General features: G+C 43.0%; 1 protein-coding gene across 2 annotated transcripts in view; it reads right to left on the bottom strand.

Annotated features, from left to right (window-relative positions):
- LOC138952773 (sodium-influx-stimulating peptide-like) overlaps positions 1-22,500 on the bottom strand; it is a 38,940-nt gene that overhangs the window by 873 nt on the left and 15,567 nt on the right. Inside the window, exons 1-2 of one of the 2 annotated variants that reach the window (XM_070324497.1) lie at positions 4,689-4,765; positions 1-2,640 (exon numbers count right to left, since the gene is read on the bottom strand). The exon at positions 1-2,640 is cut by the window's left edge and continues 873 nt beyond it. In XM_070324497.1, the coding sequence (XP_070180598.1) occupies positions 2,248-2,637 (390 nt within the window). In that variant the 5' untranslated portion in view covers positions 2,638-2,640; positions 4,689-4,765 and the 3' untranslated portion in view covers positions 1-2,247. Of the gene's footprint in view, positions 2,641-4,688; positions 4,766-22,500 lie in introns of those variants that run through there. The other variant, XM_070324496.1, reaches the window with a different exon arrangement.

Raw genomic sequence — 22,500 nt, 5'->3', positions numbered from 1 at the left:
AAATAATGTTAAAGCACAAACAAAGACACATGCAAGTCAGGAACAATTCATGAAACGAAACGCACGAACAGACAATGGACTGAACAAAATATGGTCTAGTTATTATCCGTTTTTGTCAAATAAATTATTAAATAAATTACACGCACAGACACACACAATCCTCTCTCTCTCTCTCTCTCTCTCTCTCTCTCTCTCTCTCTCTCTCTCTCTCTCTCTCTCTCTCTCTCTCTCTCTCTCTCTCTCTCTCTCTCTCTCTCTCCATTCTTTTTCTACACAAACAGTGACTTAGAATATGAACATATTTGTTCAACCAGCATGATATGCGCGATCAACATAAAAGTCACATGTATCCGCAAACAAGATTAAAACGTTTTACAGAACACATGAAACTATTTTAAGAAGCTGCAAATTCAAACAAAGCTTCCTCTTCCCTTGCAGCTAACTGTTAAAGTGAAGAAAGAGTGAGGAACATAATTGGATTTATTGATCACTTGTTATAAGAAGTTGAAAGGTTCAAAATCAAAATCAAAAATCAAAAATCTGTCATGTTACGAACTGTTTCTAACAAATGATTAAAACTAGACACAACCTGATCTGATAACTACCTCTTTCCAACACTACACGAAGACCACCGCTTCCGTCGTCACAAACAACATTAATTGTATAGAGATCTCTTGCATGGAATTTGGTCAAACGCCGGCACATCCTCCATAAATTAAACTAAAATGAACAAAACACCGTTTCACTACAATGCCAACAACAAGATCTGGTCCCCATTTTGTTTGGAAGTATGTACTGAACAGCCAGATAGGGTCACAAAAACAGCAAGGGAAAGCGACAGGAATTTTCAACGATCTGTCCGAGTCAAAAAACACAAAATCACAAGCGAAAGTCTTCTTTTTCTGCAAATGTACGTTTTTGGCGATTTCATTGGACAGACCTTTGTCAAAGTGACACGATGTTCCACAACGATTGGTGGTCAAATGTCTCTGGTTCTTCTTTCTGTTCTGTCGTTTGTTTTCTTTTTTTTCCTGTGTTTTGTGCCTGAAGAAGACCCGGGTGGTCGAAACGTCGTGCTTTGTTCTTCGTATCGTCTTCGTCAAACACGTGAGAACAGTATTGTTTGGTCTTTTTCTTTTATGATCTTCTTAAAGTAAAACTAGATTAACCCCAGAGCTTTTGTCAACGAACATCAAAGCAGGGGAACAAATTACAATCCTGCCGCCAAGAATAAGACATCAGCAAAAACGGAAGAACATTGACTATAAAATAATGTTAACTGGGGCAACTGAGACGACTTCAGAGGTTGATGGCCCTTTTTGCGGGAGAAAACCTGATGAACGAAACACCTAATACTAAAAAAAAAGGCTTCTGTCATTTTTATCAGACAAATTTTGATTCTCTGCTTCAGACAAAATGCGACTAGTCTATGTTGGAACCGTTGGTGGTAATGAACCAACCTCGTCTGTAATAACGGGAATGAGTACACTCTTCACTTCTTGGTGTGAAGCTGAGTGTCTTGGAACTGTTTGTAATTGATCAGAGTTATTTTGTTATTGAATGAGACTTTCCATCCCCAGTCGTCAGACACAAAAGCCACCCACGACACTGTTATGCGTGTAGTCGCTGTTAAAATGTATATCAATGTAGCCGTTCATGATATCTTATGTCCCTGAAACCCTTTACTCCGTTTTATCTACCGGTCTCTGTTCAACTCCTGTTCATACCCTCGTTAACGCTCAAAGTTAAATTTCGTTTTTTACCCCTGGACATTAATTAAGGCTGTTCTGCCTCTAGTATTTGACTACAGCTTGATCATAAAGTAGTAAGCTTGTGTTTCAAGAAAGTCCGGAGCTGCATCACAAGGTTCTAACAGTTTATTTTGCAGATTTTTACATTTCAAAAAGAGCGTCTGATCAATTTATAGAGTTCCAGTGTCCAACAGTTTTTCCCGAGGATCTGAGCGTTTATGACGAGGGCGGATTTACACTTGTCACGAGGGAATTCAATTCTACCAAGAGCGTCTTGCAGTTGACCAGCAGAATCCTGCAGTCCATCCGGATGAGAGAGAGAGAGGTTTGTACAGAATCAAAAAACACGGTATTTCATATGATTTTGAGTCTGTATTTCAAATAAAAATCTTGCAGTCTATCCTGATGAGAGAGGGCTTAGCGGAGAAGAATCATAACTTTGTATTTCATAGTTGAGTCTGTATTTCAAACAACAGTCTATTTTCCCCCAAAGCGTCTAATAGTACCACGTGTTACTGCCACCTCGCTTAGGATCCGTAGTGTACCAGGCTTCGCAGATCTCTCTCACTCGGCCAGGCGCCGCACAGCACTGACTGTGAACCTCCTGAAAATCCATGGTGTTGAGCGACGCGCAGTGATAGCAGATGGCCGACACCTGCATGTGGGTATCGCACTCCCCGTTGTCGCTCTGCCTGACCAGGTGATGCTTGACCTTCTCCGACAGGAAGTCCGGGATGGAGGCGGAGGAGGAGAGGGCGAGGAGAGTGGTCAGGAACAGCATGGTGAGGAGTAGTGACCCTTGTCCGGAGTGAGGGTGGTGATGGTGGGTGGTGTGAGGTTGGGGCCGGTGGTGGTGTCTTTTGTGTTGTGGCGACGAGTTGGACATGATCTGAAAAAGAGGAAGGATTTGTTATTTATGTGACATTGTTTTTAGAATCCGTTGATTTTGACATGGTAGTGCTGGTGGAGCTATTCGGGAACAGTTTTTGTGACTAGGTGCAGAATTTCTGATGATCTGGAAAAGACTAAACATTACTTGTGTATCTGATTTTTACATTTAGTCAAGTTTTGACTAAATGTTTTAACGTAGAGGGGGGAATCGAGACGAGGGTCGTGGTGTATGTGTGTCTGTGTGTCTGTGTGTGTGTGTAGAGCGATTCAGACTAAACTACTGGACCGATCTTTATGAAATTTGACATGAGAGTTCCTAGGTATGAAATCCCCAGACGTTTTTTTCATTTTTTCGATAAATGTCTTTTATGACGTCATATCCGGCTTTTCGGGAAAGTTGAGGCAGCACTGTCACGCTCTCATTTTTCAACTAAATTGGTTGAAATTTTGGTCAAGTAATTTTCGACGAAGCCCGGACTTCGGTATTGCATTTCTGCTTGGTGGCTTAAAAATTAATGAATGACTTTGGTCATTAAAAATCTGAAAATTATATAAAAATTGTTTTTTTATAAAACGATCCAAATTTACGTTCATCTTATTCCCCATCATTTTCTGATTCCAAAAACATATACATATGTTATATTTGGATTAAAAACAAGCTCTGAAAATTAAAAATATAAAAATTATTATCAAAATTAAATTGTCCAAATCAATTTAAAAACACTTTCATCTTATTTCTTGTCGGTTCCTGATTCCAAAAACATATAGATATGATATGTTTGGATTAAAAACACGCTCAGAAAGTTAAAACGAAGAGTGGTACAAAAAAGCGTGCTATCCTTCTCAGCGCAAGTACTACCCCGCTCTTCTTGTCAATTTCACTGCCTTTGCCGTGCGCGGTGGACTGACGATGCTACGAGTATACGGTCTTGCTGCGTTGCATTGCGTTCAGTTTCATTCTGTGAGTTCGACAGCTACTTGACTAAATGTTGTATTTTCGCCATACGCGACTTGTTTGTTTTGTTTGTATTTTTAGAACGGTACGGTATTGTCTACACATTCGATCATCAGAAATTGAAACGACGAAGTGGTTAGTACTAGCCACGGGTAAATGCACTGAGAAAACACAAGTACCGTCTGCTGACCAAATACATGTTCAAATCAAAATTCAGCATTTGCATACGACCAACGCGGAACCGGTGTAACACGAGAAAATTACTCCCACGAGATTTTTACTCCGGAGTAAAAATTTCGTACGAAAATGTTACTCCCTTTACGAAAAGACTACTCCCCCATGACCCAAGAAAATTACTTCCAACGACAGGTGTGTTCCGAGTCAACATTTAGGTCGAAAATGTTACTCCCCTGACGAATAAATAACGAATAAATTATTCCACCCTAACACGAGCAATTTACTGCCCACGCCAGGTGTACGCAACTTTTACTCCCCTGTCCCCTGTTAGTCTTGGTGGTGGAAGGGGTGGAGGGAGGGTAGCGCGACATTTGTTTGCGCGAGATCACATATTGGCATTATCCCTTCGCCCGCATCCTCTTTTCGCGTACGAGATTTTTACTGGAAGTAAAAATTTGGGGAGTCCAAATTTCATGGAGGGAGTAATTTGTTCGTACCTTGGGGAGTTCTTTTCTCGTACGAAAGGTGTATTCGGAGTAAGAATTTCGTACGAAATTTTTACTCCGGAGTAAATTTTTTGTGGAGTAAAAATATCGTGTTACACCGGTCTGATCTTCTGAAACGTGTTACAGAACGTGACCGACATTGTCTGCAAGACGTACATTTCAGTCACTCACCTATATCATTCAACGAACGAACGAAAGAACGAACGGACGTACACACGAAAAAAAAACCCGACCAACCCCATAATCAGTCAATGAATCAAGAAAATAGGCATGCACTTGAAGTCTAAAGAAATTCAATATCACTCATAATTATCGTTGATTTAGGAGCGAGTAAACTGAGGTTAAGAGTTTTCACGCACTGTCAATGAGCCAGGCCACAAAAGTTGTTCACAGAGAAATCATTGTTACCGTTGCAGGCTGGTACGAGACAAGGACTCGAGATCACGAACCTTCTGTTGCACTTAGATTGAATATGTAGGCTTAAGTCACTCAGATCAAGATAAGCGAATGTCGTGATGTCCAATATAAATGGCAAACAATTGCATAAATTAGTTTGAGTGATTAAAGTTAACCCAAGAGTCGACGCAAAGTCACTGTTATAACGACAGGTAAACAGAAAGTCCTCTCTCTGAACCTGTCTGTCTGTCTGTATGTCTCTCTCTCTCTCTCTCTCTCTCTCTCTCTCTCTCTCTCTCTCTCTCTCTCTTTCACTCTCTCTCTTTCAATCTCTCTCTTTCGTGCGCGCATGTATATGTGTGCGTGTGTGTGTGTGTGTGTTTGTGTGTGTGTGTGTGTGTGTGTGTGTGTGTGTGTGTCTGTGTTTGTGTTTGTGTGTGTGTGTGTGTGCGTGTGTGTATGTGTGTGTGTGTGTGTGCGTGTGTGTGTGCGTGTCACGTGTGTGCGAGCGTGCGTACGTGTGTGCGTGGGTGTGTGTGTGCGTACGTGTGTGTGTGTGTGTGTGTGTGTGTGTGTGTGTGTGGGTGTAGGTGTGGGTGTGTGTTTGTGTGTGTGTGTGTTTGTGTGTGTTCATGTCTGTCTGGTTTGTTGGCACCGAGAAAACTCGCCTACTATTCTAAGTCACGTAGATTGTACCTTTATAGATTTTACAGCACCAAAAGCGTGTGCATTACGACAGATGGAACGGTTCACAAAATAACGACACTAGTCATGCCGACCTTGCTTCAAAGTTGAACCCAGTTCATTTTCATTATCTACATGAAATATTCCGTGCCTTCCTGTATTGTGCCAGTGCAGTGCAGTAAACATTTAATCTGACGACAAATGATCTAACAGTAACAACCGCATGAATCGCAATTTTCTTGGAACTATTTTTGGATTGAACATTGTATCCGCAAACATGGCTTATTGAATAGAAGGGGGAAAAGCAAAAGCTCGAGACCAAAAAGAATATAGGAACTTACGTGGATCACCAACAACGAGAACAACAACAGTAACGATAACTCCTACGTTTAGATATTGAATGTTCTGGTCTTTTGCAAAAACTGTTCTTATTTGCACATGGCCTGCTCTGAATAAAAGAAAAAGAAGAAAAAGAAGTAAATAAGAGAAGTAAAGAAAATATCGAAGACAAAAATCTCAGAAAAGATAAGAGTCGGAGTTAACAACTCGAGAAAAGACTACCGCAGGGCACAGGAAAAAGGAAAGAATATGGAAACAATGCCAATGGCAATTAAAAATAAGGCTGTTGTCATCAATCTAAAAAACAAAAAGGTCACCCAAAAAAACCACCACACTAGCAGGAGAACAGAGAGGCATGAAAAGGCGAAGTGTGAGAATCCCAGATGATGGGATTATCACGAGAAAATTAGAACAAAGCAAGGATAAAACACAAACTGACGCGGATAAAACGAACAGAAGTGCAAAAATGCGCGTTCTGGGACGAAAGGCAAGAATTACAATAATCCCCCAGAAACTGTCAAGGAAATAAACCACGAAAACGAGGCCCATGAACTTCAAAGCGAGGTCCAGTCAACTGCGTAAATTCTTTATAACCAATCAGCGATCGCCACGCAAAAAATGGAACTCTGGAAAATCTCGTAATCTCATCCTTTGTCGTCGAAAACAAAGAACCTGTTATATTGCTTTGTGGTTGTTTGGTGTGAATTGGAAATTTTGCTCAACGTTTGAAGCGCCGACTACAATTTTTAGTGTTTCCTTACAAAACGACTGAAGATTCGATTGAGCGGAATCTGTCATATCATAAATAATATGTTCCCGCGGGATCACAAAATACCCTGTGTGCTTTGGTTCACGAAATTGTTATAAAAGGGCAGATGTTGCACATAATTTATGAATCCTTAACTGCTTAGGCCACAAAAAAAAAGGTCTGTTTACGGTAACCCGACCGACCCTAGTTTTTTCGCGCGACCCAAGACTTTTTTTTTGGCATTTGGGAAAAAAAAGAAGTTTTTTTGGCAAAATAACGTAAAAATATGTTTTTTTGGAGAAAAAAAAAAAAAAATCCCGACCTACCGACCCTATTTTTTTGGCCTATGTTACCGTAAACAGACCTTTTTTTTTTGGCCTTAACAACGTTGTATGTGCTACAACCAACATTTCATTGTCATAATTGAACTTTAATGTGTAGTCATACAAGATTCATTTTCATAGTTATCTTGTTCTAGTTCTTGTCACCTGCAGTCTCTTCTTCCATTTCTGTGTAATTATACGTTATTCTGCCTGTTCAATTATTCTTTTTTCTCACTGTCAGGTTCGTTCTCTTTTGCCTGCTTATGCACTGAAGCGCTAGTCAAGTACTAGTCTTTCGGATGAGACGAAAAACCGAGGTCCCTTCGTGTACACTACATTGGGGTGTGCACGTTAAAGATCCCACGATTGACAAAAGGGTCTTTCCTGGCAAAATTGTATAGGCATAGATAAAAATGTCCATCGTCTCGTCTCCGTCTTCGTTCGTGGGCTGAAACTCCCACGTATTTACGTGTATGACCGTTTTTACCCCGCCATTTAGGCAGCCATACGCCGCTTTCGGAGGAAGCATGCTGGGTATTTTCGTGTTTCTATAACCCACCGAACTCTGACATGGATTACAGGATCTTTTCCGTGCGCACTTGGTCTTGTGCTTGCGTGTACACACGAAGGGGGATAAGCCACTAGCAGGTCTGCACATAAGTTGACCTGGGAGATCGGAAAAATCTCCACACTTAACCCACCAGGCGGCCGCGGCCGGGATTCGAACCCTCGACCTTCCGATTAAGAGGCCGACGTCTTACCACCACGCCACAGCGCCCGTCTAAATGTCCATCAAATACCCGTGGGACTTGGAATAAAGTAAAAAAAAAAAATTCCATCTCACACGGTATTAAGTCTCAGGAAACATGAATACACGCATTCAGGAAAAAAAAATATGGGTAGCGCCGTATGTATGGCAGCTCGCTTTCCCCGGGGAGAAAGCAGCCCGAATTTCCATGAGGGTTACCTCACTGGACTGTAAATCTTATCCATCCAATAGATGAGTGCATAATGTGAATTATTAAAGTTATTACAATCTTTTTTTTTTCCTTTTTTATTTGGTATTTGCCAAGCACATCATTGTGGGGCTTTTAATCAATAACATGTTATTACAATCTAAACTTTTTGGGCGTTGCAGAAAACTGTTCATCTTCAACAGTTGCAGACGGCGATGAATTGAATTCGGAGAAGGCCACTCCGCAGAGAGGTACAGGAGCCATAGATAGTATTTTCAGCTCACCAGTTGTTTTGTGATTCGTTGTTTAAACTTTTTTTTTCGAACATGAGTTTCCACCTTAAGGATATGACTCTGCGTTTTAAGAAGTTGGACTTTCTCTGATACAGACGAAAACTGTCTTACTGGAGATAGTAAGTAACACATTCATCATGTCTGGGTCCAGGGCCGGACCAAATGAGTTGTAAGGGGGGGGGGGGGGGGGTTCCTCCTTTTTTTTTGGGGGGGGGGGGGGGGCAAATCAGCGAAGTGGCGAAGCCACAAGCGCGCGCCTGCTTACTAGGGGGGTCCGGGGGCATGCTCCCCCGGAAAATTTGTGAAAAACGATTAAAATCTGTGCAATCTGGTGCATTCTGGGCCTTGTTTTGAGGGTTAAGAGCAGCATTGTTTTGGTGCTAAAACTAGTATAAAAAAAAAACCCACTCAAAGCAAGGTACATGCTTTTTCCAGGGGTGGGGTTCCGGAACCCCTGGAACCCCCCCCTGGGTCCGGCCCTGTGGGTCCTAAAGCCCGCTCGTCTTAAAATTCAGCTCGAAGTCGACTTCGCGAAGACTTTTGACCGAACACTCAGTGCCAAAGCTTCATGCAGCGAGCTTCGCGAAGTAGATTTCGCTAAGTAGACTACCCCCATTTAATGAAAGGCTTCAATGAGCAATGTGAATCATCCATAAAGCTATTAACTCGATTAATCTACTTATCACAAACAAAACGCAACAAAGACAAAACAATACGCTTGAAACTAGAGACTTGTGTCAGGATATAATAAATGCTCATGCTTTGGGCGTAAACTCGAGGGAATCATTGAACTTGTGTCCGGCCATGCATTCTATCTTTAGTAAGCTTTAAAACCCGTGGGTAAATAATGTACAGGCTCCGAATTTACCAAAACCGAACTGCAAAAGGACGAAGGTAGATCAGCGTAAAAAACCCAAACAATCCTCAAATCACTTTCTAAAACAAACACATTTTTTTGGCTTCGGTCTTGAACGCTGAAACTGATTACATGGCACCATTCTTAGCCGCTTCTAGGTGGTTCGCGAATTCGGTCTTGATGTTTTGATATGAGAGTTAACAAGTTTAAGATGTGCATGTAGAGCATACTACATGGCTTGCCGTGTAATATCCCACCAGGTTTGACACATAGAGAATACTACATGGCTTGCTGTGTAATATCCCACCAGGTTTGACACATAGAGAATACTACATGGCTTGCTGTGTAATATCCCACCAGGTTTGACACATAGAGAATACTGCATGGCTTGCTGTGTAATATCCCAGCAGGTTTGACACAAGATGTGGTTTTTGTTAATATTTGAATGCGAGCCGTAGGTTGTCTCTCTCACGTATATACAGTTCAGAGACATCTTGCTTGCTGCCGCGCGGGCAGGGAAAATGTTCCCTCTTCAAGTTATCTTCACCGCGCTGGCAGCAAAACCCCTCACGCGGAGGTGTTTTCCGACAGGCCAGACACAGGTTGTCCCAGAGGTGTATACAGGATAAACTACTTTTGCCGTCTAAACCATCGTGTGACTCACCAGAGATCCAGTGAGGCTTTTCCATGTGATAGGAACATCCGTCATCTTGCACATGCACCAGATACATACAACCATACTGCTAAAAAAAGTTCAAAACTCTACGAACTTTAACAATTGAACAAGCTTGCAACAGTAAATTATACATGATGTTGTCATCGGCCTTAGTTCCGCATTCTGCCAAGGTCTTTGTGATCCAGAATGTATAATGGCTCCGTCGATTACATTGACATTGGTGACAGTTAGCGGAGAGTGTGTCGTGTAATGACACACGTGGTAATACGACTGCCCGTGGGAAAAGTATCACAATGTTAAAGTACAGCTCTTGTTGAGCTTAAGTTTATATCCGGGTTTTTTTCCCATCGGTGTGTCGATTTTCAAGCACGTGCCATGCAGTTTTGACGTATTCTGTTTGAAGACTTATCATCTCTGTCTGTGTCTCTGTCTGTCTCTCATCTCCCCTCTCCCTCGCACACGCACGCACGCACGCACGCATGCACACATACAGACACACACACACTCGCGTACACAACCACACACACACACACACACACACGCACGCACACACGCACGCACGCACACATACACACACACACACACACACACACACACACACACACACACACACACACAGGCTTGTTCCTCTCCAATAACAAGATTAGTTACATAAAGGAGTTCAACCCACCTCGCCCGCCTCCCCGGCCCCTACCCCATTCCCGATGTTGACTTTTATTTCCTTTCGGCCTTTCAGTTTAAGCATTGGCACTAAAAACCAGTTAAGTTAAAATTAACCTTTTTTTCTCAAACGAGAACGGGAGTTTTGTGACAATAAGCGCGAGATTTTACAGTACCACGAAGAGACTTTTTTAAGTGGACCATTTTCAAGGGTAAACATTCTTTCAACTTCTTTGTCCACGAAGATGTTCCACCTTTCTCCTATTTATTTGCTAGTTTACAACCCAGAACTTTGGCTTTCCTTTTTTTAAAGCGTATTCAAATCACGCCTTTATTGTCTCTTTTCTTCGGCTTCAAACTAATTGTCTGCTCACAGGCGATAACAGTACTCTGTGAAATGATACTTTTTCCTTTTGTTTTTAACAAAACCGTGAACTAACTGAATAATAAGAGAAGAATGAGAGGACAGGAATGGGGCTGGGTAAGAATTAGGGAAACAAGGATTAGACATAGACAGGGCCGGACCCAGGGGGAACCCCACCCCTGGAAAAAGCATGTACCTTGCTTTGAGTGTTTTTGGTTTTTTTTACTAGTTTTAGCACCAAAACAATGCTGCTCTTAACCATCAAAACAAGGCCCAGAATGCACCAGATTGCACAGATTTTAACCGTTTTTCAAAATTTTCCGGGGGAGCATGCCCCCGGACCCCCCTAGTTCGCGCGCCTGCTTTGCCCCCCCCCAAAAAAAAAGGAGGAACCCCCCCCCCCCCCCCCCCCCCCCCCCCCCCCCTTACAACTCATTTGGTCCGGCCCTGCATAGACAAAACACGTAAACGTGAGAATATGTGGGCATGAAATTGTAGAGAAAAAGTCACAATGAGGCCATTGAATGGGACATTGCCTGTCTCACCCTCAAACACCATTCTCTATCACAGACAGACAGACAGACAACAACATCAAATAAATAACAAAACCGCACCACCACTCACACAACAACCACAACCATAACAAACGAAACAAACCAAAGAAAGGACGCACACATCCCCACACTCGTTTGGAACTTTCCAATCCTCACAGCGCAATCTCCGACAACACCAAAACCCAACAAGCGAACGGTACAGCACTGGAGGGCATTTACTGCTGTTTTCTGCTTATTCCACCCGACTGGCGAACATAATGACAACATTGATGACATGTCTTGGCGCCCTTTCGGGGACTGTCCTCAGGGCGGCTGAAGGACAAGAAATTGTAGAGGGGCGCTCGGACATTGTGCTGGACTAAAGAAGGCGTCAGGGCTGTGTGGCTTGTTTGACCGTTGGCCACTTATTGGAGGAGGGCAGGGGTGAATGGGGGCTTGGAGCTGAGGGAGATAGAGAAGAGCAAGACAGAGGGGCACACACACACAGACACACACGCATACCTTTTTATAGAGAGATAGGAAGAGAGAGCGAGGGGGGGAGGGGGGAGGGGGCACAGAAAAAAACCGGAGCGAGAGATTAATCAATTGATCTTTAATACAAAAGGACAGAGGTTTAGGCACAAGCCTGGTCTCATTTTGTGTGTGTGTGGTGAAAACGCACACACGATATAGACAGAATAACAGACAGACTGACAAACTTTCTCAACTAATTTTAACAAAAAAACTCGAAATACCTCACTTCCAAACTGTTTCTTTTGTTCTCTCACAGATAAAGCTCCACTGGCGGAGAAATAGCAGACACATGAAAAGTATCCTCTAGAATGTCTGTGACGTATAATAAAAACAAACGATGCCGGCTTTTCAGAAAGTCTGGATCTCGTAAAGTTAGATAATTACTGTTGGTTAAGTGACAGTGTCCGAATCCCAAACGTAATCTCGAGTTCCTTTCAGCGATATTCTTCTGGGACACCTGATTGCACCACGCCCTAACGCTTCCTCGAATGAGTCCATCATACGTTATATCATCGGGGACACCCTGCAGTGGACAACGTGACGTAAACGGGCTTTGACGTCAGTCAACACATAACGTCAAAGGGTTACACCACGCGTCACGACCTCAGGCAAGAAACTCGTGTTAAAGCACTCCACAACATTGTCCTCTGGGGGATAGTTCTGTTGTGATAGAGGCGCATTAGCGCTGCATGTTTATCTCAGACAGTGATCTGTTGGCCAAACAAATGTAATCAGTTTTAGAAGAGCGGTCAAGGCGGAGTGTGACACTCATGAGCCAGGATGACCAGCCGTCCACGGACATTAGGAACATGATCGTGTGTGAACATTGACAGGGGACCATCGCAGGGAAGATGTTATGATAGTGCCGCGGGTGACAAACATCCGGCGTTTCCATGCAACGTACGACATAGTCGTTACTGGTTCTCTTGTGCGTTCTTGATGTTAAGTGGATTTTAACTGGAGAATGACACAGTAAAAGATGTCCATACTTCCCACAAACATTCCGCGTACGATAACGTAATTTCAAATTGTTGTGTGCTCATTTCAAGTTGGTTTGAGATGTTCATACTTCCCACAAACATTCTGCGTATGATGACGTTATGTCAAATTGTTTTGTGCTGATTTCAAGTTGGTTTGAGATGTCCATACATCCCAGAAACATTCCGCGTACCACGACGTAATGTCAAATTGTTTTGTGCTCAGTTGACGTTGGTTTGCCGTTTAAGTTCAAGTTTTCTTTTACAGAACACATTTAGTTAAAACAGTTGGTTTGAGAAGTGCACTTTATCCAAATCAAATCACTATTGTGAAAAAGAAATAAGCTATTAGCCTCAATTTTATCTGCAATTAGTCGCTTGCAAAGGTCAACATAGACAATGTTATTTTTGGTCTCAGTGGGAGGGTTTCAGCACAACAAGATAGCAGCGGTAGCAATAACGAGGACGACGACAATTAATGCTGACCACCAGCACCAGCAACAGCAACAACAACTATGACAACTTAAGTGCTACGTTTGGGCAAACGCTTATCTACACAGAGACCTCCCACTCATTGCAGAAGCTCAACCTATTTTAATCCCCTTCATAGAATGCATTCACCCACGCACAAACCCCCACCCACCAAAACAACAACAACAAACAAACAAACAAACAAAACAACCACGCACTATTAGTCTTCTGCCAATGCCAGGGAAAATAACTACTTCAAAATCAAGAGAACTGTGAGGTTTGTAGCCGTCAAGAAGCAGAAGAAGAAAAAAAACCACCACCACGTACCTACTACAACCACGACAACAACAATTGTCAACATTAATACACACGCTTATTTACTCAAACCCTCGACTGATTACAATCCAAGGCGCGCAAAAAGCTAAATCCACTTCAGTGCGCGCGGCCACGCACTCGTACACAAATGACAACGAATAAAACACACCCCGACAGGTCTTTCTAATCATTGGTCAAGGTGGGATCTGAAGTCCCTAAAGAGACGTATTGACCAATTAGGTCACAGTTAGAACGACAATCGCCGGTTCAGCTTGCTAAGTCAGGGAAATCCCCAGGCGCAAAATGTCGCACGTGCATCTGAATTCCTTGTGCAAAGCCATCGTTCCGTCCAGAATTAGACTGGCGACAGACTGATTTGACGTCTTCTTGAAAAAGCTGATTGGTGGAGGTGTTAGTTGTAGGAAGAGGGAAGGGGAAGATAAGGAGAGAGAAAAAGACAGACCGATAGCCAGACCGACAGACAAAGACAGAGAGAAACAGAGACGGAGAAACAGAGAGAGAGAGAGACAGACAGGGACGGAGAGAAAGAAAAAGAGAGAGAGAGAGAGAGAGAGAGAGAGAGAAAGAGAGAGACATAGAGAATGAAGAGAGAGATAGAGAGAGCGAGAGAGAGAGCGAGAGAGAGAGAGAGAAAGAGAGAGAGAATAAAGAGACAGAGACAGAGACAGAGAGAGACAGAGTGAGTGAGAGAGTGTGAGAGAGAGAGAGAGAGAGAGAGTAGAGACAGAGAGATACAGTTTGTTTGTTTGTTTGTTTGTTTGTTTGCTTAACGCCCAGCCGACCACGAAGGCCATATCAGGGCGGTGCTGCTTTGACATATAACGTGCGCCACACACAAGACAGAAGTCGCAGCACAGGCTTCATGTCTCACCCAGTCACATTATTCTGACACCGGACCAACCAGTCCTAGCACTAACCCCATAATGCCAGACGCCAGGCGGAGCAGCCACTAGATTGCCAATTTTAAAGTCTTAGGTATGACCCGGCCGGGGTTCGAACCCACGACCTCCCGATAACGGGGCGGACGCCTTACCACTAGGCCAACCGTGCCGGTAGAGAGTACAGACAGACAGACAGACAGACAGACAGACAGACAGACAGACAGAAAGACATACAGAAAGACAGGCACAAGACCAATTACATGTGCATCCCAGCTACCGCATATTGGTGCCAGCCACTAAAACTGAGAAGTGCCACCTGACCCACAAACCAACGCAGCGAACAAATGCGACCCGCAGACACACAACACCAATATGACGTTGCAACTGTGCTACTTCATCCGCGATCGACGACCTCAACCACGACAAGAAGAAGGAGAAGATGTCGACGACGACAACGACGACGACGACGATGATGATAATGATGATGATGATGACGACGACGACGAAGATGATGATGATGATGATGATGATGATGATGATGATGATGATGATTATGATGATGATGATGATGATGATGATGGTGGTGGTGTGTTTTTAAATGTTAAAAGTGTCTGCAAAACGTCACAAAAGAAGCACGACGATATGTTTCATCCGTGCCTTGGGAATATGACGAATGGCCTGGGGGGTTTTCTCTGTAGATAACTGATGCAAAAGTACCGAATGAAGGTCTATGTACGCCTTGAGGGCTAACTCTTTCTGTCTTTCTTTCTTTTTATAGCACAGTTCAATATAATATAAAGACAAGGAAACCAGACTCGTTCCACGAACCATAAGCCGCGGTCGTGGTGACCTTTTTGTGAAGTAGTTTTTCGGACTCGATCCCTCCTTCCATATTTCGTGACGCTTACTCCGAACGACAACTCTCAATGGAGCCATTAGACTGACCGAGTTATCTCTCGACCGTGCATCAGTGACGGGTGTATTCGGAATATACAACATGCAAGAGTCCCGTGAAAAATGGGTTGGTACCTAAGTAGATTAGTGTCCTAGACTTACTCTACATTAACACCAGACTGTACAATAGCGGATATCATAATGCTATCTGGATTCATGATTTGTCACGCTGTTTACAAATGATGGAGTTTATATGTGCAGCATGCACGAATCCAATGAAACATCTGGTGGTAGCTAAGTAGCTTTATACTAGTGTCCTATCATTTCGTTACAGCCACACAAAAATGCACAATGGCGGACAGTGATGACACCACCTGATTTATCAGACCATGACGCGTGTTGCTGTCTCCGAATGACTGAGTTTGGTACACGGGTTATTCTCTGGAGGTGTGTACCATTTTCTGACATGCATTTCAAGTCCCTTAAATTATTGTAACGTATATTAAATGGCAACTAGAATGTATTCTTTTTACTTTTTTCAGTAATACTCCAGGTAAATAGCCTAATGATAGAGTCATGCAGCAAAAAACATAGTATATATTTTTGTCTTTTGCCCCCGGTTGTGTGTATTCAAATCCATGTCACAACCTTTGGTTTCCATGTTACGAAAGTGACGTACTTTAAAACCCTTGTAATTTATTGAACGTAGACAAACAAAATGTGCAAGTATTTCTAGCTCTTTCTCAGCAGGCCAAGGATATATAATTATTATATATATTTATGGAACCAGTATTTATTAAAGAAATCTATTTGTATGGTTAAAATGTATCGAGTTAAGTAAAGAAATGTCAACTTCGTAACATGGTTTCCCCTGGTACACAGCTCTGGAGAATAACACATATATTATTATGGAACCAGTATTTATTAAATAAATCAATTTGTATTGTTAAAATGTCTTAGCTAAGTAAAGAAATATCACATTCGTAACATGGTGTCCCCTGGTATCTCTGGAGAGTAACCCACAACACGTAAAACAGTCCCGAAGAGCCATTCGGCTGACCATATTATCTTTGTGTCGTGCATCACGGACAGTTTTGTTCGCTGGTGAGCAGACACCAGAGGAACATTAGATGCTGGGTAAAGTTATGATGGTGACAAACCTGCCGTCGATTCTCATCTATTTCTCTGGTAATGTGAATGTTGCTCAGCTCTACGAAAATGCCTTTTTATGGCTGAGTCACTGTAAGAATCAGTAAAAGAGCGTTGTGAAATAATATTATTGAAGATGCGGTTTGCATGCCCTTGGGTGACGAATCTGTCGCCGAATTGTGTCTATTGCAAAACGTTTGTGTAATTGTTGTTTGTTGAATGGTGCTTGACACTCAAAGTAGGAGGGAGAGAGACAGAAAGAGGGAGGGGGAGAGAAAGAGGGGGAGAGAAATAGAGAGAGGGGAGAGAGACAGAAAGAGAGAAGGAGGGAGAGAGGGAGCGAGGAAGGGAGATTGTGAGAGATAGATAGAGAGAGAGGGAGGGACAGCGGGAAAGAGAGGCAGACATCCATACAGACAAAGGCGTTTAACACTCCAAGAGAGAGGGAGAGAGACAGAGAGATAGAGAGAAGAGACAGAGAGAGAGAGAGGGAGGGAGGGAGAGAGAGCATGAGAGAGATAAGGAGAGAGAGAGAGACAGAGAGAGAGACAGAGAGCGAGAGTGAGAGACAGAGACAGAGACAGAGAGAAGAGACAGAGAGAGAGAGGGAGGGAGGGAGGGAGGGAAGGAGAGCATGAGAGAGAAAAACAGCGAGAGAGAGAGAGAGAGAGAGAGAGAGAGAGAGAGAGAGAGAGAGAGAGAGAGAGAGAGAGAGAGAGAGAGAGAGAGAGAGAGAGAGAGAGAGAGAGAGAGAGAGAGAGAGAGAGACGGAGTGATAGCATTGACCTTAACACATCGTGTCATGGCAAATTGTGTTTAAATATGGTCCTTCGTACTTTTTTTTGTTCGTTGCTAGTGCTAATGCGCATGCAGGAGAAGGTTGCTAACAGACAATTACACCCACATTGCGAACCGTTTTTTTACTCACATTATTGTAAAAGAAGATACAGATAAAGAGGAATTGGAGAAGACACACAGTGAGACTGACAGAGAGACAATGAATCGTGCGCAGTTGAAGAGGGAGGGTGTAGAGAGAGACTGAGAGAGAGAGAGAGAGAGAGAGAGAGAGAGAGAGAGAGAGAGAGAGAGAAAGTGAGAGTGAGAGTGAGAGCGAGAGAGAGAGGGAGAGGGAGAGTGAGAGCGAGAGAGAGAGAGAGAGAGAGAGAGGGAGAGAGAGAGAGAGCGAGCGAGAGAGAGAGAGAAAGTGAGAGTGAGAGCGAGAGCGAGAGAGAGAGAGGGAGAGAGAGAGAGAGAGAGAGAGAGTGAGAGAGAGAGAGAGAGAGAGAGAGAGAGAGAGAGAGGGGAGAGAGATAGAGAGAGATGTAGAGAAAGAGAGTGTGTATACCAAGGTAAAGAAAAAGCCCCCCTCCCTCCCTCACATTCTTGAAGAGAGAACAGAAAAAGAAGAAAATGTCAGGAAAGGGGAAAAAACGAAGAGAAGAGCAAAGACAAACAAACGAATCGTCTCACACACCGGACCAACACGTTCAGAAAATCTAATTAAAGCCCATAATGAACGGGATATGGCGGCTTAGTTTTTTTTTATCCTCGTTCTCCCTTTACTTGTTGTTCGTACAGCTCTGTTCTTTTTTTCAAAAATGTTTCCTTCTTCTTTTGTTTCGAGTCCCTTGAAGCTTCTGAAATGAGGAGCTCAAGTATTTTCCCCCTTCCAGAAGCCTTTAATCGGGGAGGAAATGGACGAGTATTAAGGTGCTGCAGTGTATAGACAATGCTTTTATGGACCATCGACCGATGACCGTTTTTATATTATGACTGTTTCTTGGAAAGTACATGTGTGGAAATTGTAAGGAGCGTCAAGCCAGGATTCTACGTGTCCTTGCCAACGCGAAGGTGAAGAGAAGGCGCCTTGAGAACAACGGGTACCTGTCAAGCTGGAAGACTTTTCTTTTAATTTTGCAGTCGCAGCTGACCCCACGTCGTGGGCACACACTTAGGAATCGTAGCTCTGGGTGCAGATTCTTCATTCAGTAAACATACAAACAAGCAAACAAGCAAGCAAACAAGCAAATAAATAAATAAACAAGGAAAGAGTCGAAACAAAGAAATCCCTCACATGTGTCCTCAAAAACACAACAGCCAAAGAACAAATGACGCTGGGACAGGCCACGGATGCCAACAAAAACAACAGAATGCTCGATTTCTCCGCTTAAAGCCTTCGCCAAATGCCAGCAAACGCAAAACCATGATCAAGGTTTTGGATTTTCCAGCATTATCTATTATCTCCCTTGGCTACACCCAAAATGTCTTTCGTATTCATTCTTTTTGAGTTCAGGCAGTATCCTAAATTTAATGAATTTCGAAGAAGTTGTCCGTTGTCACAGTTTTCTATGTGGAGACGGATAACAAGTAAAGGTGTCTTCCTTACCGTGAAGCTGTATATGAAGAAGTATGTATCACCACAGATTTGTCTAACGTTTACATTGGACTTAGACACATACCAGCATTCGATGGCCCGGCTAATTTTTGTGCAGAGTGGTGTTTTTCTGATTTAATGTTTTAACAGACACCTTCGTCAATCGGCTAAATTAATTCAGCACAAAATTCTCGCTTCGCATGGAAAGCAGCCAGACTCCAGAGTTTTGAGAATGAATCCGAGTACGGATAAGGATAAGATTGTATCTATAGTCCTTTGAGGTTACCCTCATGGAAATTCGGGCTGCTTTCTCACTGAAGCCAGCGCCGCTACTGACTGAGCTATTTTCCTGAGTAGAAGCATGCTCTTCTTTCATGACAAAGGTGGCCAGATTTATGGTGGTCGTGAATTACGCGATCAGTTACAGAGGGAGGGAGGGTATTTAAGCCATATTCCAGAAGAAAAGCAGAAAAGTTGTATGATTGTTCCGATGAAAATGTCAGTGTACGATTGGCGTTTATTACATTCTGACCGTTTCCCCAGGGAATATAATCAAGTCAAGTCAAGTCAAAGTTTTATTTCTAGAAACCCCATGGGGGTACATGAAAGAAAAAAACAAAAAAATACAAGAACAATAAAGAGAGGAATGCAGGTTGTTCCATCAATATATACACATAAACTAGTTCCGTTGAAAAAAAATAAAATATAAAATAATCAGACATGTATACGAGATGTCAATTCTGATTAGGAACAATCTTCTGTGTCTCTATCAATACAACCCGACTTCTCCCTTCGCCGTGGGTGTTAAATGAATTTCTTCGGTGTTTGAATGGAAAATGCGGTTTTCTTTGTCATCAATTATTTATTCCTTACTTTGTGCTGAAAAATTGTGAGAATTTGATCCCGAATAATAGTTTTCCAGCTAGCTGAGGAGAAAACGCAGAAAAAGCCATTAGTTTGGAAATTTCATTTCACTTGTTCGTAAATCTACGGCGCTTATTGCCGGCACACACACAATCGCATTCAATAGCCCAACAACCCTATTTCGTATTCAGGGAAATTTGGCAGCATTTCCATGCGGCTTAAGTTACCACTGTTATGCATGTCTCAAGCCGTGGACAATGACATTCTGAATTAACGTTCAAACAAATGGAGTTTTATTATTCCAGTTCGAGGCAAGCTGAATGAAAAGAAGTAGAACTACGTAGCTTTATCGAAAAATAGAATTCATGTGAAAGTTTGAACTGTAAGCTACAGTCGGTAAAGTTCATGTGTCTGGCATAATATATGCATTTTGGTTTCACTTTCATTGTCTCAATGACGTAAGTTGTCATCACTAATCTAGATTGATTGGATTTCATTTTAAGGTTAGTGCTTGGCACTCGTCGGGAAACTCAAATGAAGGTTACATACTGGTATTACGTCATAACACTTGCCAAGGAAGTTCTCTTTGGGTTGATAAAAGAGTGGTCTTTTTGTGTGTCGGAAAATGCGATGTGTCCGACACATTCAGAGCTAAACCACAAAGCAATGGCACAGAAAGCTAACCACAGACTTTTTAAACCTGGCATTTTCTTACAGTGTTAAAAAAAAAAGAATCTTTCGTTTTCTTGTAATCCTCATATCCAATGTCTGCACCTAGATGAACAATACACGCAACACACACACACACACACACACACACACACACACACACACACACACACACACACACACACACACACACACACACACACACACACACATCAGGGGCGGACGAGGGGGGTTTCTGGGGTTTCCGGAAACCCCCCCCAGCCAAAACATAAAAATATTTTTGTGTGTTTCTTTTGGTTGAGTTTCAATTTTTGGGGTATTAATCAGTGACAAAATCTGCTGCCTGAAACTGGTAATGATCATCCTCAGAATGCACCAGATTGCACCATTTTGCATCCTTTTTTCAAAATTTTCCGGGGGGATATGCCCCCGGACCCCCCAAGCAAGCTAGGCGCTTTGCGCCGTTGGCTCGGCGCTTCGCGCCTTCACACCCATATCTTCACAATATACTTTTGGACCCCCCCCCCCCCCCCGTAAAATGAACTGATCCGCCCCTGCACATTGTATTGAAATGGTGAACACTTAATTTATCTTTGGATGTCGTGTTTGCTCCTTCAAAGATTACAAGAAGGACAAAACAACAAATAAACAAAGAACAAACACACGCAACAACAACAAAAATCATTCTTATTTGTCTGATGTGTGTGTCTTGTTCTTCCGCTATAAAGGTCAATAGATCAATGTTGCAGAGCACGTTTCGCTGTGTCTGTAATTTAACGTTCGTAAAACCAACCATTCTTGCATTCTGATCTTTGAACGTTAGAGTTACTTTCGTGACAATTTGAGAAGCAGACTAGGCATTTAAGAATTGTTCGCAGCAGCCTACTTCGTTTATCCTGTCTGTCTGTCTGTCTGTCTGTCTGTCTAACTGTCTATCTGTCTATCTGTCTATCTGCTTAGCTCTCACTCAATCCCCTCAGTCTCTACTCTTCTCCCTGCTCCTTCAAACGTGCGAATTTATCCAAGCTATCATGCTATCATGTTGATGAATTAAGTAATTAACTTGTTTTGCCTTTAAATCCCAAATCCTCTCCCGAACGACCACAAAGGAAATCTCCAATGATCGAACATTCCGAACTGACTGAGTCCCCCCCCCCCCCCCCCCCACACACACACACACCTTCATCCCCCCTCAAGGTCATATATCTCATTTTCATCACCACAAGGTCATCCACTGGACACAAGAAAAGATAATGAAAAACACTGCTCCCTTGAGTATGGGTCCAATTGCATTACTGCCCACACTGGGGGGACATTTACAGAGAACGGTCCACCTGGGGGTAAAGCTCGTGGATTTTGAGGTGAACTTCGTGGTCCAAACTGCTGGATTGGCAGACCGACGGACGTCTATATATTTGAGTTATTGCTAGGAAGCAGATAGCTGTCCATAAATCTTGGCTTTGCCATGGACACGGTTGGAGTGAGGGTTACATTGGGGTTGGGTGGTCATTGCAGAGAGAGAGAGAGAGAGAGAGAGAGAGAGAGAGAGAGAGAGAGAGAGAGAGAGAGAGAGAGAGAGAGAGAGAGAGAGAGAGAGAGAGAGAGAGAGAGAGAGAGAGAGAGAAATAGAGAGAGAGAGACAGACAGACAGACAGACAGAGACAGACAGAGACAGAGACAGAGACATACAGAGAGAGAGAGAGAGAGACAGAGTGAGAGAGACAGAGCGAGAGAGAGACAGAGAGACAAAGAGAGAGAGAGAGAGAGAGAGAGAGAGAGAGAGAGAGAGAGAGAGAGAGAGAGAGAGAGAGAGAGTGAGAGAGAAAAGGAGAGAGACCAAAAAAGAGACGGAGAGAGAGCGCACGAAAGAGAGAGAGAGAGAGAAAAAAAGAGAGAGAGAGACACACACACACACACACACACACACACACACACACACACACACACACACACACACACACACACACAGACAGAGACAAATAGACAGAGATAGAGAAACAGAGATATAGAGAGACAGAGAGTCGTTGATGATTGTGGTGGCATTGTTGTGGTGTTGTTCATAATGGTGGTGATGATGATAACTATGTGATGATGACGACAGTGCCTGAGCGATTCTGATTTCGACCTTTAGGCCACCTCCTTGTTTGTGAGGGTGGAGGGATGGCTATGAATCTTATCTGCACTGTGGACACATTTGGGGAGTGGGTTTTATTGGGGCTAAACCGGAAATGAGAGTTGGAAGG

This window comes from Littorina saxatilis, linkage group LG17 (assembly GCF_037325665.1).
Source record: "Littorina saxatilis isolate snail1 linkage group LG17, US_GU_Lsax_2.0, whole genome shotgun sequence".
Taxonomy (NCBI): Eukaryota; Metazoa; Mollusca; class Gastropoda; order Littorinimorpha; family Littorinidae; genus Littorina; species Littorina saxatilis.
The sequence above is the reverse complement of the archived record's forward strand: the minus strand, read 5'-3'. Positions and strand labels throughout refer to the sequence as shown.